Source organism: Armigeres subalbatus, unplaced genomic scaffold (genome assembly GCF_024139115.2).
Source record: "Armigeres subalbatus isolate Guangzhou_Male unplaced genomic scaffold, GZ_Asu_2 Contig435, whole genome shotgun sequence".
Lineage (NCBI taxonomy): Eukaryota > Metazoa > Arthropoda > Insecta > Diptera > Culicidae > Armigeres > Armigeres subalbatus.
Window position 1 is genome coordinate 728,571 of NW_026943189.1, and position 18,345 is coordinate 746,915.

The 18,345-nt window shown below is 37.6% G+C and overlaps 1 protein-coding gene across 2 annotated transcripts; it reads left to right on the forward strand.

Annotated features, from left to right (window-relative positions):
- On the forward strand, nt 1-15,006 carry LOC134204171 (uricase-like). Of its 2 annotated transcripts, none has more exons than XM_062678996.1 (4): nt 1-138; nt 13,736-14,029; nt 14,090-14,368; nt 14,436-15,006. In XM_062678996.1, exons 2-4 carry the CDS (start codon nt 13,828-13,830, stop codon nt 14,930-14,932), a joined length of 978 nt encoding a protein of 325 aa, XP_062534980.1. In that variant the 5' UTR covers nt 1-138; nt 13,736-13,827; the 3' UTR covers nt 14,933-15,006. The 2 variants fall into 2 exon arrangements, with proteins under 2 accessions (XP_062534980.1, XP_062534981.1); XM_062678997.1 differs by having other exon boundaries at nt 50-181.
- Nucleotides 15,007-18,345: the final 3,339 nt, after the last annotated feature.

Here is an 18,345-nt window from a genome sequence, read left to right on the forward strand (position 1 = left end):
TTAAGATGACGAACGGGATGCAGCAGTCCAGTTGTAGCCGTTGACGGGAACGTTGCTCAAGCGGGTAGTCCGAATCTCAAGAAGCAAGGAAGAAAGTGGTGAATTGAAAGAAAACGAATAGGACGAAGAGTGGAAAGTGTAAGTGAATTGAAATGTTAAGATAGGAGCAAACCTGATGAAGGTACAGTTAAAGCGAAGGTCAGCTGAATGGAGTTTTGAAGTTATGAGGAAGGGTGAATAAAGAATCAGAAGAAAATTGATCGTTGACGTCCAATGAGCATGCTTAAAGCTGATAAAAATGTCCTAAAATATGTGGAACTGTGGTATACGTGACAAACGGTATTTGAATGAATGGTGGATCAGTGATGATATGTGGCTTGTGATTAACGCAGAGCAATAAACATGCTCTGAACCGATTAAAACTGCTCCTTATCAAAATGAATTAGGGACGTGAAAACATTCCATTCGACAAAGGCTAGAATTGTAGAAGTGTGTATATGATAAACAATATTTAAGGTGAAAATAAGATGAACTGCTTATCACAGTAATTGCAGTAGACAAAACGCAATTAGAGTATTATCCCGTGTATTATGATGGTTCAAAATGCAATCCTAAAGTGCACATGTTTCATCATCATTGAAAAGTTAAAAAATTCCATCATCGATTTCCGCTTCTTCTATGAACTTTTTGGGTCCGGTCATTAAGAACATCACTGCTGAGAGTTTTCAATAAGTTTCAACGATTCATTCCATTTTTTTAGAGATTCAATACAAAAAGCTTAAGGTTGAAAATTGATCATTTTTGCTTGACGCACTTTGTGGATTTTCCCTTTGACTATTATTACAAAAGCTTGTACTGACGAACTGAGCCTATAGCTCATGTATGACCAGAGAAGCAGAAATATCCCCTCAACTGCTCAACTAGACCGGGAATCAAACCCGCCCCACCGCAATGTTAAAACTGAGCCTTTACCGATTGGATTATTGGCATCGGTTGTACAAAACATTGTAATGAGTACCTGATCACTAGAATGAGGATTGAAACTTACAACGTAGTCCATTGGACCATAGATCTATGATTTTTATAAATTTATTTTTAAAGAGCTATGTAATTCGTTTACTATTTCGTAAGACTATTACGGAACGATAGAAATTCATTCAAAAGTGTAATGTAATGATAAAAAATAATAAATGCAAAACTCATAAATATGTAACAAAATTCAATAACATCATCAATCTCCATCGAATTTTATGAATATGTTCAAATGTCTGGAAACATATTAAGAATCCCCATGATTTCATAAAAAAAAACTTTGTCTATCTCACGATTGTAGAACCACAAATCCTAGAAAACATGAGACAGCCGAAGCGGAAAACATGTTTATCAAGCGTGTTATCAATGACTATTTTTCGAGATTTGTGCCAAGTGAGGCGCCGGCCATATTTCCAAAGCGCTCGTCCTCCAATTCCGAGCATTCTAGGGTATCTGTTCCCATATTAATAACAGCCCGTATATTAATCTCAACCGTCGATAAACCAAATAAAAAATCAATTTGATAACAATTTCTCACATCGTATGTACACAATAATGAATAGACCATCTTCTCCAATTTTTGGAATATTATTTAAAATTCCGTTTGAGTAATGTTTTAGTTCACAAGACTCAAATTATTAAAAACAAAATTATAAAACACATTCATTTTCACTTTCCTACCTCTGAACTGTTGATTTGATGCACTGCTCGATTGCTACTAGCAGATTCATCTCATTTCACGCCGTTGTTTTCCATTCAATTTCAAGCTAAAATGAATGAATCCTTTCAAAATACACTTCAAAACACATAGAGCACATCACAATTTCACTATAAATATAATCATACTTGAAAAACTAACGCGATTTCCTATAGTTTGATATAGGTTTATTTCGAACAACGTCTAAATTATTCTTGTCCGTATTCCAAACTATTTACATGGTTTGCAGCATCGGCAAGGGTTGCCGACCTAGATTTTTATTTCAAAATGCTTAAATGAACTTTTACTGTGAAATTCAACTCTTATGTTTGTAAAACAAGGTATATCGAAGAGATAAGCCATGACAAACATAAAATTAAACTGATAAGTTGGAAAACTACAACGAAAACTGGAATTTTGTAATTATATTTCAACTCAAATACAAAACATTGAAGAATTCGGCATCACTGCAATCATATCGTTACGTATACACACAAGTAATAGTGTGCGTATTTTATGTTGGAAACAGTATTATTGATATAGGTACAGGCATAGGATTAACTTTTTTTGAATGTTATTGAAATAGGTGCATGGCAGTGATAATGTTTTTTAGCTAAATACTTCTAAATTGTGATAACAATTTCATTTTTGAAGTTACCAAATTGTTATCAATTAAAAATGACGTGAGCCGAGCATAATTATTCTCATGTTTCTTGATTATTGGGTGAGAAATAAATGCATTTCATATGCGCATTGGCTTATTGTTATTGATATAGGAACAGATACCCTAGTAGCTTTTGTTCCAATAGACCAACTAGAAGTTGGTCTGCCTTTCAACTTATTACACTTATTAGCATTCTTCAGTTGATAATTAAAGGCTTCATATACTACAATAGGGATTTGTTTCTTATATAGTATTTCAAACGCAAGAACCAAGGAACCAAGCTCGCTGTTACGGGATTCGCACTTCAATGTCATATAATTATTAATCTTTGACTACCAGTGCTCACATACACCACTTCTCAGGTTCTCCAAATCGTCCTGGAGATTTGTAAATTCTTTTCATTCGATCCTCAATCCATTTCAGACTTTCAAGTTTTTCCGAAACGTTTTGAAAACAGCAAAAGAGTACAACAAAAGATGTATTTGTCACTATTGGCAGAGGATAAAGACAGTGTTGTATTCAATTTTGGGATAGGGACACGGCAAGTAATTCCGTTCATCATCGCAGGATCCACTATGTAGAACGTTTCTCCTGAGCTTACGATTTGGTACGAATGAATGCTACAACGACTCGAATTGATAGCGTATGGCTATTGCATCTGTATTAGCGCTCGCCAGTGGCATAGCCACGGGGGTGGTTTTGGACATAAAACCCGCCCCAGAGACAAATTTTTCAGAAGAATTTTTTTTCGAACCTTCTCGAATTTAAAAAATGTTCAGAAAACCCCCTCCAGACCAATTTTCTGGCTACGCCACTGGCGCTCGCGATGTTCCTTGGATTCCAAATCCTCCCGGGATGTCGTCTGGAATCCTCCAGGGATTCGGACGGGAATGTTCCAGAGAATCGGACGGAAATATTTCATGGATTCCATGGAATCTTCCAGAGATTCTGAATGGAATCCTCCAGGAAGTCTGGCTGGAATATTCCTGGAACTCAGACAGGAGTTTTCAAGGGATTCCAACATGAATGCTCCAGGGATGTAGAAGCAAATCGTCGAAGGACTCTGAAGCAATCTGTCGAGGGTAGGTTGACCATATCATTTTTTTTCTAAAGGAGTACAAATTACCAGAGTCTTAGTGGAAAAGGAGGACATTTGGTTGAAAAGGAGGACATCGATTTTAAGTTTTCAATATGATTAAGAATATAATATTTGTTAGAGTTTTGCACACTAAAGTTTATTGGAAGAAGTTTTTGAAAGTCGAGGCAAATACGACTTCTTTTTCTACTTTATTAACATTTCATCTCCATTTCCGACTCTTTTCTATAATAAGCACTTTCCAGTTATAAACTGCAAGCACCACCTTTATAATGGGAAGGTCTTAGCATTTTTAGCATTTTCAACGATATTCCACAGAATTTTCGGAAGAATCATTGCATACAATTCTGAACATTTAGCAATAGATTACTTACCGAACATTAGGTTCTATTAGGACCGAACACAAGATGCTTAGTAGATCACATGCCATTGAGAATTACTATTTAAAGGCTAGATAGATAGGATACGGAATGATCACGGAATGATTCTGCTACTGAAAGTCCGTGAGCAGTACGGATCTAGCAAGTAGAGAAAATTTCGTAATGCTAATAATGCCTGCAGGGTAAAGGAAATGCAGCTTTTTCTAACGGAAAAATATTTTGTAATTCAAATTTACTTTGGTAATTTGATCAAATTTTCCGTAAACCAATTCCGTATCAGCAGCGTACTGGTCTTAAGACATGTGAAGGAAAATTATACCGTTAATTGTATGAGAAGTCCACAAAGTTCTCAAGAAATTTGAAACCGTTAAGATTTGGACTGAAGATACTCAAAATAGTTCAGATTATTTCGGATTTCTAATCTATTCTAGGCATGACATGACGGCTGCCCTTTTCCTCACATTTTCAAGAAACGTATTTTGTGTTACATGTGTTCAAAAGGCAATTCGATGTTTACTTGTGTAAAATCTAGAGAAGCTTTTTCCTTTTTTTCTTATCCATCTCTCACAATTCCGATTCTTCTTCGACACCTGTATTATTGTAACTCACGCATTTAATTTTTGATATTTACATTTATTTTATTCGAAAACTTGAAGCAAAATATTTCCGATAAAAAAGTAAAAAACAATCGTTTGTCACGTTTTATTTGCCATTGCCAATGGATCTCCGTTGTAATTTTGTTTATTAAACTAGAATATCTAAAAAAAAGTTATTGGTGCAACTTTTTTCTCAAAATTTCTTAAAAGGAGGACATTTTAGTGCAAAAGGAAGACATCTAATTTTTAATAAAAAAGGAGGACATGTCCTCCTTTAGGATACCATACCAGTCGAGGGATACCTAAGCAAATAGTCGAGGGACTCCGAAATAATTCTCCAGGAATTCCGTAAAGAATCCTCCAGTGATTTCAAAGGGAATCCTTCAGGGATGTAATTGATTTCGAATCAAATTTTCGAGGGATTCCGCGGCAAATCATCGAAGAAGAATTTCGAAGTAAATCGTCGAGTTATTCCGAAGAAATTCGTTTCGGATTCGTACATCGTCGAGGGTGTCAAAACTAAATCTTCGAGGAATTCCGAAGTAAGCCGTCGATGTATTCTGAAGCGAATCGTCGAATGGTTTCGGGTTTTTGAAGAAAATCGTCAGAGGGATTCCGATCGTCGAGGATTCCGAAGCAAATCGTTGAGGGATTCCGATGAAAAACGTCGAAAATCGCCTAGGAATTCCTAGCAAATATCTGAATGATTCTGAAATAAATCTTCGAACGAGTCCGGAGGAATTTCGAAGAATATCAACGTGAGATTCTGAAGCAAATCCTCCATGGATTATGAAGGGTATCCCCAACAACGACACCAAAAGGTATTCAGTGTGATTTCTTCTGGATTCCGGTTGGAATACTTCGATGATTCTGGAAGCAATTCTTCAGAGATTCAAATGAAAATTCGTCTCGGATTCTGATGGGAATTCCTCTCGGATTCTGATGAGAATTCTTTTCGAATACTGTTGGGAATTGTGGAGATTATCATGCTGCTAGGCAAGCGGAAGTCTGCTGATAAACTGTCACTCCAGTCCGTGATGGTTGACTACATGTCTTTGACTGCTGGCGAAGTACCACGATTGCTTTGATTGATATTTTGGTGGCTCTCCGTTGTTGTTCATATCAAGCTTACTTTGATGCTTTTAAATTAATTAGATATTACCTTTTCATAATTAACACCAAGTGCAATTTCACTACCACACAGGAATCTTTCTCAGAAATGAGAAACAAGCTCATTTGACCACTCATTTCATTATGATAGGGTGAATATGGGAGATAACTCTTTTGTCTTCAAACTTCTTCATGATTTCATTATGCTATATGTTGAAAATTGATATCATTGCTAACTAACTTTTCAAATCATAGAGGGCAAATTTTTCTCTAGGGATGACTAAGCTCCCCCTTAATTACGCTAATGAATTTAACCGAAAAAGTGAGTTGTAATGTGTATTCAGACAGTAAATTTATTTCTTTTTTTTGAGATTCAATATTTTTCTCCATCACATTCCAAAAGAAATGCTAAATTCGGGCACCCTCCTTTTATTGGCAAATCGTTCAATATCACTGTAGTAATCAACGAACTTATTTTAACCTTTAAACTGCCGGGACGAATCTTGACTACTTGAAACTCAAGACAAAATTTTCAAAACGACTTATCTGCTTTTGTAAACAAAGATTAAAACGTCGATTTGACAAATCTGATAGCACCCCCACGCAAACCAACACCACCAACAGGTAGCAGAAACCTTCAGCTACCTATTGATGGTGTTGATTTGCGTGGGAGTCCTATAAGATTCGTCAAATCGACGTTTCAATCTTTGTTTACAAAAGCAGATAAGTCGTTTTGAAAATTTTGTCTTGAAACAGCTCATTTTCGGTCAATTTTCAATAAAATTCAAGCTTTTTCAAACAAGGGGAATAGTAGTTCCAGAGAGTAGATGGTAAAAATGTTCAGGATGACGCTACCTCTTTTAGGGGGGAGTTTTGAAGTGTGGCTTGGTTATGGTTTTGGTTTTTGTAATCCTCTGTAATTTATTATCGACAATTTTTAAAGCGGTAAGGAGAATTTACGCAAAACCAAAGAACATTTTTTTTTTCAAAATCTGACGTGGCTTGGTCAGTGGTTTGAAGAAACCAAAATCTGGAATTGGAATGGCTATTATTGTTGGATTAAGTTGGAGTTGTTGGAAAATTCAATTCTGTATTGAAAGCACTTATGCACATAACTAGATAAATTAACTAAATGCAACTCTGATGTGGTTTAGTCGATGGCCGAAAGCGCCTTTGAAGGCAGGAGGGTAAAGAAAAAGTCCAACTCTGGATATGATTGAAACATACAGTGAACTCTCTCTAACTCGATGTTCTGTAACTCGATATTTTCTCTTACCGATGAAATTCAAGGTCCCTTGAAAGTAAGTCGATACCTCCCTTTCTCGATATTCTCTAAGTCGAAATAATTTCCAAAAGCATATTCACCTCGCTAACTCGATGTGGTCAGAATCAGTTCACATGTACAATGTATACAATGTCGGACCATTTGGCCAAATTTGGCCGAAAAGTAAAAAAAAACTTACATTATGAGTAATGAGTAGGAATCACATGGAATGTGCAGCGAGAAGTGAAGAATGAGACAATTCGCACATGTCATAATAAGAAACAGGAAGTGAATAGTGAAAAGTGATAAATGATAAGTTAAAAGTGAGAAGTAAGAATTGAGAAGTTGGAAGTGAGAAATTTGAGAAGTGAGAACTGTGAAATGAGAAGTGAAAAAAGCGGAATAATGAGCAGTGAAAAGTAGGAGTAAGAAGTGAGAAGCGAAAAGTAAAAAGTTACAAATACAAAGTATGAAGTGTGAAGTGCAGTGGAGTGTGTAAAGAAAAGTGAGAAGAGAAAAGTAAACAGTGAAAAGTAAATTGTGAAAAGTAAGAAGTGAGAAGTAAGAAGTATGAAGTAAAAATTGAGAAGTGAGAAGTAAAAAGTTTATTTTTTATTTTTATTAGATCGATTTAGAAGTGAGAAATAAGAATGGAGAAGTAAAAAGTGAGAAGTGAGAAGTTACAAGTGAAGCATTTGAGAAGTAAAGATGAAAAATGAGAAGTAAAAAGAAAGAAGTAAGTAAGAAGTTAAAGATAGTGAGAAGTGAGTAGTATGATTTGAGAAGTGAGAAGTGAAAAGTGAGAGGTCAGAAGATAGAAGTGATAAGTTTGAGAAGTGAAAGGTGAAAAGTTCTTTATAATATATATTATTAGTTCAATCTTTATTTCTTCTCATCATTCCTTCTCCTTCCTTCCTGATTTCCTTGAGAAGTTAGAAGTGAAAATTTGTGAAATAAGAACTGCTAAGTGAGAAGCGTGGAAGGTAAAAAGTGAGAGTGCTGACTTCGAGCATTTCATTTCTCACTTTTCACTGTTCATTTCAAGCATCTCACTCCTCAATTCACTTGATAAGGAAATCAATTTTAACTATTGGGCCAAACGGAATTCGGCTAAATGGCATTCAGTCGAGTGACCCTAAACCATATTTCTACAAGTTAAAAAATTGTTTTAAATTTTGGAAAACAAAATGTGTCCTCTATCTCGATATCTTCCTAACTCAATGGTCCCTTCAATATCGAGTAAAGGAGAGTTCACTGTATTGAAGAAAAAAAAGTAAAATCCATAATGAACACAGATAGGCATTACGTATATTCTTCTGCAATCAATTATTGCACCACTTATTAGGCCGATACAAATATTTAAGAACTATTTTGTCTCTTCCCCCCCCAGGGATTTTTTTTGCCTAAAAAAAATATTTTGAGGGGGCAACAAAATAAAATTCGGATAATTTTGAGGGTTTCCAAAATATTCTTTAACAAATCCGAGGAGTTTTTTGATTTTTTTCATTTTAATATTTATTTTTTATTATTCCCCCCCCCCCTTGACCTTTCGGAGACCAGTAGGACAAAAAGTTAATTAAATATTTGTAATGGCCTTGTTCTAAGAAAGCAAATATTTAGAAGTTACCGAAATCCATCGATGGAAATGCCGATGAAACTATATTATTATTCGGACTACATGGAGTTCTTTTTTTTATTAAACAAGCAAATTTATCTCAATTCTCAACAAACCCCTAACCTTCTACTTCTTCTTATTGGCATTACATTCCCACACTGGGACAGAGCCGCCTCGCAGCTTAGTGTTCATTAAGCACTTCCACAGTTATTAACTACGGGGTTTCTAAGCCAAGTTACCATTTTTGCATTCGTATATCATGAGGCTAACACGATGATACTTTTATGCCCAGGGAAGTCGAGACAATTTCCAATTCGAAAATTGCCTAGCCCAGCACCGGGAATCGAACCCAGCCACCCTCAGCATGGTCTTGCTTTGTAGCCGCGCGTCTTACCGCACCATTATTCCTAACCATTATTCCTGGTATCAGTTACGGAAGGAAAAAGGTCCTTCGGAATTTGGTCTATCGGTTTGTAATGAATGTAGTCCTTGAAGGAAACCACATGGAAATGCTTAATCATTTCTTCGCTATTCAATTTTTACTGCTGGTAAACATAACGATTCCCGGAGAAACTTCTAACGGCGGTGCAGTTTTGAATAACACTTATGTACCTGACCCCCAATTTAACGTAATTTCTGCAATACAAGTCGATAGGAATTTATTCTGACGGTATTTGGTCCATCTGGTCACATTTCGGGGTGCTCTGGAATGTTGGTTCCTTAGGGGAAGTGGCCACTTTTTGGTTTTGAATTCTGAAACCTGTCTTGCGACATATAAATCCTCATGACTTTGCAAATCAAGTCAATGGGAATGTGTTCTGAGGGTATTTGGTTCATCTGGTTACATTCCGGAACACCCTGGAATGCTACTTTCCTGGGGGGAGTGGCCACTTTTTGATCATTACTGAAACCTGGCTTGCGACGTATAAAACTTCATGATTTTACAAATCAAGTCCATATGAATTTGTTCTGAGGGTATTTGGTCATTCTGGTCACATTCCGGGTCCCTTGGAATGTTAGTTTCATGGGGGAAGTGGCCACTTTTTGATTATTTCTGAAACCTGTCTTGCGACGTATCAAACTTCATGATTTTGCAAAACAAGTCCATAGGAATTTTTGTTCTGAGGGTATTTGGTTGATCTATGAACAAGTCTATAGGAATGAGTTTTGAGTTTATTTGGTCCATCTGGTCGTATTCCTGAAATCTGGCTTGCGACGTTCAAACTTCATGATTTTGCAAAACAAATTCATAGGAATTTGTTCTAATGGTATTTGGTCTATCTGGTCGCATTCCGGGACGCTCTGGAATGCTGGTTTCCTGGGGAAAGTGGTTATTTTTCAAATATTTTTTAATCAATTCAATATACTTTTAATCAATTCCGAAACCTGTCTTGCGACGTATCAAACTTCATGATTTTGCAAAACAAGTCTTCAGGAAGTTTTCTTGTCATATTCCGAAGCATCCTGGGTTGCTGTTTCCCTGGAGGAAGTGGCCACTTTTTGATCAATACTGAAACCTGGCTGCATTCCAGGGTGTTCCGGAATCCAACCAGATTGAGCAAATGCTCTCAGAACACATTCCTATAAACTTGATTTGCAAAATCATGAAGTTTGATACGTCGCAAGACAGGTTTCGGAATTGATCACAAAGTGGTTACTTCTCCCAGGGAACCAACATTCCAGGGCGTCCCGGAATGTGACTAGAATGACCAAATACCCTCTGAACAAATTTCTATTGACTTGTTTTGCAAAATGATGAAGTTTGATATGTCGCAAGCCAGGTTTCAGTAATGATCAAAAAGGTGGTCACTTCCCCCAGGAAACCAGCATTCCAGGGTGTTCTGGAATATGACCAGAGAGAGAGACCAGAAACTCTTAGAATACATTCCTATGGACTTAATTAGCAAAATCATGATGATTGGTACGTCGATACGATAGAATTGATTAAAAAGTGGCCACTTCCCCCATGGAACCAACATTCCAGGACGCCCCGGAATGTGACCAGAATGACCAAATACTTTCAGAACAATTTTTTTTCTTTGTTGTGTATTCTAATCACTGCGACCATTTATTAGATCTATTGTGATAAATCAGAACAAATGCCTATTGATTTATTATGCAACATCATGAAGTTTTATACGTTGCAAGCCAGGTTCCAGAATCATTCCTGAATGTGACCAGATGGACCAAATACCCTCAGAACACATTCCTATGGATTTGTTTTGCAAAATCATGAAGTTTGGTACATCGCAAGATAGGTTTCGGAATTGATTAAAAAGTGTCCACTTCCCGTATGGAACCAGCATTTCAGGGTGTTCTGACGCTCCGGAATGTGCCCAGAATGACCAAATACTTTCAGAACAAATGCCTATTGACTTGTTTTGAAAAATCATGGCGTTTTAAACGTTGCAAGCCAGGTTTCAATAATTATCAAAAAGTGCTCACTTTCCCTAGGGAACGAGTATTCCAGGGAGTCTCGGAATGTGACCAGATGGACTGAATTCCCTCAGAACACATTCCGCTTAGCTTGTTCTGCAAAATCATGAAGTTTGATACGTCGCAAGCCATGTTTCGGAATTGATCAAAAATTGGCCACTTCGCCCTGGGAATCAGCATTCCAGAGCATTCCAGAATATGACCAGATGAGCCCAATACCCTCAGAACAAATTTCTATGACCTTGTTTTGCAAAATCATGATGTTTGATACGTCGAAATAAGTGTTTCCGATTTGATCAGGCAGTGGCATTTTTTTCGGATTAGGAGGTTACCCCAGTACTCAATATCTAAGGAACCATGTCCATTTTTGAACGATGACCAGTGCCCTGGAACTATAGGAATTTTGTGATCGATTGCAGAAAACAGAATCAAATGCCGATGCAAGACTGCTGAGAACCATCATTTTGAAAATTTATTTTTAAGTGAAATTTGGGGTCAGGCACGTAAGTGATAATCAAAACGAATCTTTTAGACTTTCCTCGACGTTTCAACTCTGTTTCGAGCCTTCTTCAAGGGGAGAATTCTACCAAAGATCTTGTAAAACTCTCCCCTTGAAGAAGACTCGAAACAGAGCCGAAACGATGGGAAAATCCAAAACATTCGTTTTGATTATCCAAGACTGCAACGCCGTTAGAAGTAGCTCCGATATACCAACATCAATCGAACCCTCTTCATCATCATAACGATTCCGGAAGTCCCTCAGTGGCCGTAATAGTGACCAAAAGATAACCAATTACAATGTGCGTATGATTCTTTATGATTGTCAAATAACTTTTCAAAAAGATACCCTCAGATTTTTTACATATTCTGATCCTGTATCTTGATCCTGAAGGTCTCTGGAAATAGGGAATAGACTTTTGGACCAATTCATAGTCAGTTTGGTATTGCATGACCCCTAACTAATAAATTTGTTATATTTCGTATAGAGCGAGCATTGATTTTGGCGCCCCCTAAAGAGTGGCGTCCTTGGCGGGGGTCAACCTAGCCAACCGCACGCTACGGCGCTGAATGTAAACATTCAGTTTGAACGTAAACATGTGACGTCACTGCTATCTTAAAACAAGCTGAACCGAGACGATGCTCTACGGTTTCAGCATGCCAACTCGTGTATTTCAACATGTGGCGATAAAATATACGTCACTCTTGAAGTATAATTTTTCTTACGAGCCTACCTTGTTTTCTGTATACCGTGACGTCGAGTAGACGTTGTAGGCTGGAATTGGCTTGGGCACCTCACTAGTCACGTCTTCTATGTGACACAGAAAGCGAAACGCCTATTCACGAAAAAAAAACCCTGATTAATCCATCTAGCGGTAACGGTGTTTTTCTCGTGTATTTACTATATTTAGCGAAAAAAGACTACAAATATTTGGATAACTTTTCAGGCAGCGTAAGCCAAAACATGCCCAGCCAAGTCCATTGATCGTAGTAGAATCACTGGAAATTACATTTGGAAGATTTGAATAATTTTAATGTTCTATCTATATTATAATTACCTTCAGTATTCTAAATTTACTTTGGAAGTCCAGTCCAATAGGCCAAGTTTGAGAGAAAATATTGTCCAAAGGCCGTTAACTGAATCACAGAACTTTCATCAAGTGTCCAGGAATTACTTTGCAATCTATGGACGACCACATTGACTACGAATCGATATTGAGCGTAGTTTGACAAAATTTAAATATTTGTTCTAATAATTCAGACGGCATAGCCGACAAATCTCAAAAATTAAAATTACTGTCAAACTGCGCTCAAAATCGATGTGTAGTCAATGTGGTCGTCCATAGATGGCAAAGTAATTCTTGCACAATCGAAAACCCCAAAAATCAACACAATAGTCGAAGTCAACAACAACAGTATGTTTAATGGTGTTCCAAGATCTTATTCGGATAAAACTGTTTTCTGTCATCGTAAAGTTGTCGTTGATTTCTTGAAACATATCCGATGGATCTTCTTGAATGTCCAACATTTGAATATGTACTTAATTGAAAACCAGGCCAAGTTCCAGAGTTGGAATGTTTAGTCATTGAAGAAGAATCAGCAGAGCAACATAGGAGCTTATCCAAATTCCAATTTTTTTCACCCGTTCCACTTGGGGCGATGCTTTTTTGCCAAATATTGGATATGTTCTCCAACTCGCTGGTCCCTCTGAAGTTTGGAAGTTCTGTACAAAATTGAAGAATTATTTTCAAACCCCGCCTTCTTGGAGCGATGATAAATTATTGCACTCAAACCCATAAACCAGATCTGGCTAGTTTGTCACTCGCCTGTGGAAAACCGGTTTAGTAAGAACATCTCATTCACTTTCATATTATAAATGCAATGAAAGCCAATAAACTAGCACGGCACGCGGTAGACACATCACTAGAATTGTAAATATTACGTTTGTAAGTCGTAAGTTCCAAGTGATAAGGAATTGCATCAGCCATATTACTCAATGATCAATTCAGAAATCAGCTCTACGTTACTGTAAACAGGTGTTGTCCTACCTATGAAATCTCGGTCTCCATGTAGAGCGATTATCATCTAGAGCAGACACCAATGGGTGTGGCCGTACGCATGACGATCGCCAGTCGTCCTTAATTTTAAATATTAATATGATAATTCCGTTTTTAAACATACGCATCATATGAGATGGCTACACACGTATTTTTGCAACCATTGATGGGAAAAATATGTTTATTATATATTTGAGCTTGTTGTTTGTAACGACTGTAATCCTAACAAGAAAAATATTTGTGTTTATTCAGCTAACTTGAACCGGTATTTTCCAATCTATTCTTTGTAGTTGAAATTGTACGGAAAGTGTTTGCTGACGTTTCGGAAGAGCGCGCATAACAACTAGTGTAGCAGAAAACTATTGACGCACCGCCGTTCAAGATGATGTCCAGAAAGTTAGTCGAGCAATCACGTGACGCTGGATTCCAAAAAGTACCAGACCACTTCCAGATTAGCAACTACGGGTATGGAAAGGATAGCGTTAAGGTGCTGCACGTGGTACGCAATGGGTTGGTTCACAGTATCAAGGAATTCGAGGTGGGAACCAAACTGAAACTGTCCAGCCAGAAGGATTATCTGCAAGGTATTGCAGGTTTTGAGTGAAATGTACGAATCAACATATTATGAAAGTATTTGGTTTTAGGTGACAATAGCGACATTATAGCTACGGATTCTCAGAAAAATACAGTGTACCTATTGGCTCGTAAGCATGGACTCAAAACACCGGAGGAGTTTGGCATTCTGTTGTGCGATCACTTCTTGAACAAATACTCACACGTTAATGAAGTTTCGATTCACATTGATGAATATCCGTGGTCCCGTATGGGCTTTGGAAAGGGACCTTACCAGGATTTACACAATCATGCGTTCGTATTTACCCCCACTGCCGTCCGGTACTGCGACGTTACACAAAAGCGAGGAGGTATGTATTTGGATCGTTTCAACGAATTGAGTCGCATCTCAAATCCTTATCTTTATGCCCCATTTAGATACGACACCCACAGTTATCAGCGGTCTAACCGACTTACGTGTGCTCAAAACGACCCAATCGGCCTTCGTCAACTTCGTCAACGACGAGTACCGTTCGTTGCCGGATCAGCATGACCGCATCTTCAGCACCGTGGTTCGCTCTTCCTGGCAGTACTCCACCGTGACGGGCGTGGATTTCGATTTCTGCTGGAACAAGGTGAAGCAATGCATTCTCAACACTTTCGCGGGCGAAACAGAGAAGGGCATATTCTCACCCAGTGTGCAGAATACGCTCTACCTGGCGGAGAAACTGGTACTGGAAAGCATCCCGGAGGTGTCCTCCATCGATATGACTATGCCCAATAAGCACTACTTAAACTTCGACTTCAGTAAGTTCCCCAAGCTGGTGCAGGGGGAGGAGCTGAAGGAGGAAATCGTCTTCTTGCCGGTGGACAAGCCCGCAGGTATCATTTATGCTCAATTGGACCGCAAGTCGGTTCACAAGAGCAAGCTGTAAGTGTTTTGGATGCGTACATATATAAGAAACTAAAAATGGAATAAATCTCGAAGTAATTGTAATGAAGAATTTTACTTTAATGAAGTTTTATTTGATTAATTTGACATCCGTTAAACTGCATTAGGGGAGTGTCTCCGGATGTGGACCTAGTTGTGTGTTTTGCTCCTATTTTTTTCAAGTCAATTATGCAGTGATATTGATACCAATGAAAAACCAGATACTGAAGTAACTATATTGTTTAAAACCAACAGAAAAAAATGCATCTACTTATACGAAGTGTTGATTTTTGTCACAAAAAAAATTACCTGGATGTGGGACATCTTTTAATTCCGCTAGAAATGGGAAAAATATTAAATAAATTGCAAAACGAATTGACGAAAACAGTACGTTTATTTATTTTAGAAGCCTTCAGTGGGTAAAACATAAACAATAATGGCTTTCCATGGCAAAAATAAAATTAAATAGTGTTGAAATATTCGCATAATTACAAACTTTACATGGATTGCGGTCGGCAACAGCATCCTGTACTGTTGCGACGTTTACTATTGAGGTTAAAAACTGTAAACGAACAATCTTGTATTCAGTTTCATTAGTTTGTGATACGGTTATTAGAATATGTGTTGCGAATGGTTAGTAATCAAGTAATCCATGATGTGTCTTAGAATCGGAAGTTTGTTATATTGTTAAATAAAATTTTCTTTCCATTACCAATAGGGCACTGCACGGACTGCTTTGTCTCTTTCTCGCTACAAAGAAAACAACAAGGCAAGATATTTTTCCGTGCAGTGCCCGATGTTCAAACCTATCAGACGTATCTCATTACAATAGGTTATGGGCCCAGGACAAATGTTATAACGGGAGAAGTCCTGAGGAAGAATCATTCCAAAGTTATGAATAAATTATATGAAACTTTTGTGTAAAGATGAATTCGGTCGCTGGAAAAACTACGTATCATGGGCATACGATATGAAAATGACCCTGATACGAGAATGTTCCTGGTGTGCTGTAGAACCAAAGACGGGTCAAGTGGTCGACGAAGATATTCAAATGCGAGCCTTGTCGACGATCTGTTAAGTCTTGAGAAAATCAATTATAGTCTGGTTATGGATGCCAAAAATGCTCAAGAAGTCGGGATCAAATTGAAAACCGCCTTCCAAGATTGGATTGCTGCAACAATTAACAATAATTCGTTTGAAAAATTATGAAAGTACGGAAGCCTATGTTGATGCGTTATTCTCTACAAGTCACAAGCTAGCTGAAATCAAATTTCCAATAACTGACGAGTGGTTGGCTTCACTTTTGCTGATGGGATTGCCGAAGTATTATGCTCCTATGGTAATGGGGTTGAAAGCATCAAGTCTAGCTTTGAAGGCAGATGCCGTAAAATAGAAAATACGGCACGATGTTAAAGTAAAACAAGGTCCACGGAGCGGAAGAGATGAAGTTGCATTCTATAGTGGAGCGGAACGTGAACAACAACGACGACGAAAAATTTTAGCTCGGGGAAAAACAAAGATGGTCGCATGTGTTACAATTGCCAGAAAGTAGGACATTATGCAGCAAATTGTCCTGAAGAGCTCAATTCAGAGAGCAGCAAGGGAAGAGCTATGTGTGCGGTTCTAGCAGTTGGCAATGTGAACCAAGGCGAATGGTACTTCGATTCTGGTGCCACCACACATATGGCAAGACCTGGATGGAATCTACAAGAGAAGCAGGAGATCTCGTGTCAAGTTGGAACTGCAAACAAGAGTAATATGACGGCGAAAGTAAAAGGTGTCGTAGGTCTGGATTGCGTTGAAGGCTCCGTTAATGTGCAGGATGTACTGGAAGTTCTGGGTTTGGCTGCGAATCTATTATCAGTCAGCAAGATTTGTAATAAGGGATTTATTGTTACGTTTACGGAGGCTTCTTGTATGGTGCTTGCTAAAAACCCAGATTGATCCACCTAGCAGTGATTGTGCCTTTCTCGTGCATTATTAAACAACCCAATCAAACAATCAAATGTATTATCGGGAAATTCGTTGAAATGCTGAATAATTTGTTATATTGATTTTAAAATCAATAAGTAAAGTATTATTAGGGTAAAATCAGCAGTGATCCAAAACGTTCGGGGCTGTCAGTTTGAATATGAATCTGAAACATTCATTTTCCCAGTAGCTGTTCTAGATTCATTTTTTATACCAGTCAAATGTCAAAAAAATAAAACTGATATAACGCTCCGTTCTATTTTCTGCAGATTTGAACCACGATTGAATTACGAGATTCAAATATTTTCCAATTGTTTTGGTGTATGAATGCGTCATTTTATCTACGGATCAATCCACTTTGCAATTACGACGCCAACATGATGATTTCATTTAATTAAAAATTTGAAAAACATGAATAGAACACTGCTGGGAATTCCAGATTCAAACTAGAATAGTGGTCGAAAATTGGGAATGAAACTGAATCACTCCTGATTTCACTTGCGTTGCAATTGTTGTACTAAAGTCGTGTACAAAATCGAATAGAAGAGCTTGCATGGGTTGATACTTCAAGGCATTTTATGGCATGCTATAACTTAATTACTATGTTTCATAACTATCTTAATATTTAGATTTTTTGCCTTTCTTGTACAACAAAGTTGTACCGAAAGGCTATCATTTCACTCCAAAATCGAAATTTTTATAGAAGTTTCGGAGACCCATGATGCTATATACCAATCAGTTGAGTCGAACTGAACAAATGTCTGTCTGTCCGTGTGTATGTGTGTGTGTGAACACGAAAACTGAAAAACATTAGCCACTTTTTCATATAGTAATTCTTAACCGATTTTCTCGCAACAAGTTGCATTCGACAGGGGATCAAGTCTTGTCGATCACTATTGAATTTGGTAACGATCGACCGTTGTGTTTAAAAGTTATTAAGAAAATGGAATCGAACTATATAATTGCCATATAAAGTTGGTGTATTGGCTAAATGCGAAAAAGGCAATATCACCACTCAGTGAATAAGGTTGGGTTTTTAATGTAAAAAACCGATTCAGTGCAAGCTTGCGACGAGATGGAATACGGCATCAAAAATCTTGCCCATACAAGCCGGAACAAAATGGGACAGCGGAACGTATGAACAGAACAATTCTCGCTTAACTTTTCAAAAGGACCTAAGTAACATTTTTTTCATGATTTAATTTGAATAGTACAATCAATAGCTTTCGTGTTGTTCTGTTGATTGCGCTATTCAAATTAATTCATGAAAAAAATGTTACTTAGGTCCTTTTGAAAAGTTAAGCGAGAATTCTAGAGAAAGAACGAAGTATGCTAAATGATGCCAAGATGTCAAAGAAATTTTGGGCAGAAGCAGTAAATACAGCGGTTTATCTCATAAATCGTTGTTCAACGCGCACTTTGGAAGGTAAGACGCCAGAAGAAGCA

Excerpts from the sequence above, each read along its gene's own strand:
- LOC134204171 (XM_062678996.1), top strand. The coding sequence starts at position 13,828 with ATGATGTCCAGAAAGTTAGTCGAGCAATCACGTGACGCTGGATTCCAA. Across the intron at positions 14,030-14,089 it reads CCAGAAGGATTATCTGCAAG|GTGACAATAGCGACATTATA; the intron begins GTATTGCAGGTT and ends ATTTGGTTTTAG. Across the intron at positions 14,369-14,435 it reads CGTTACACAAAAGCGAGGAG|ATACGACACCCACAGTTATC; the intron begins GTATGTATTTGG and ends TGCCCCATTTAG.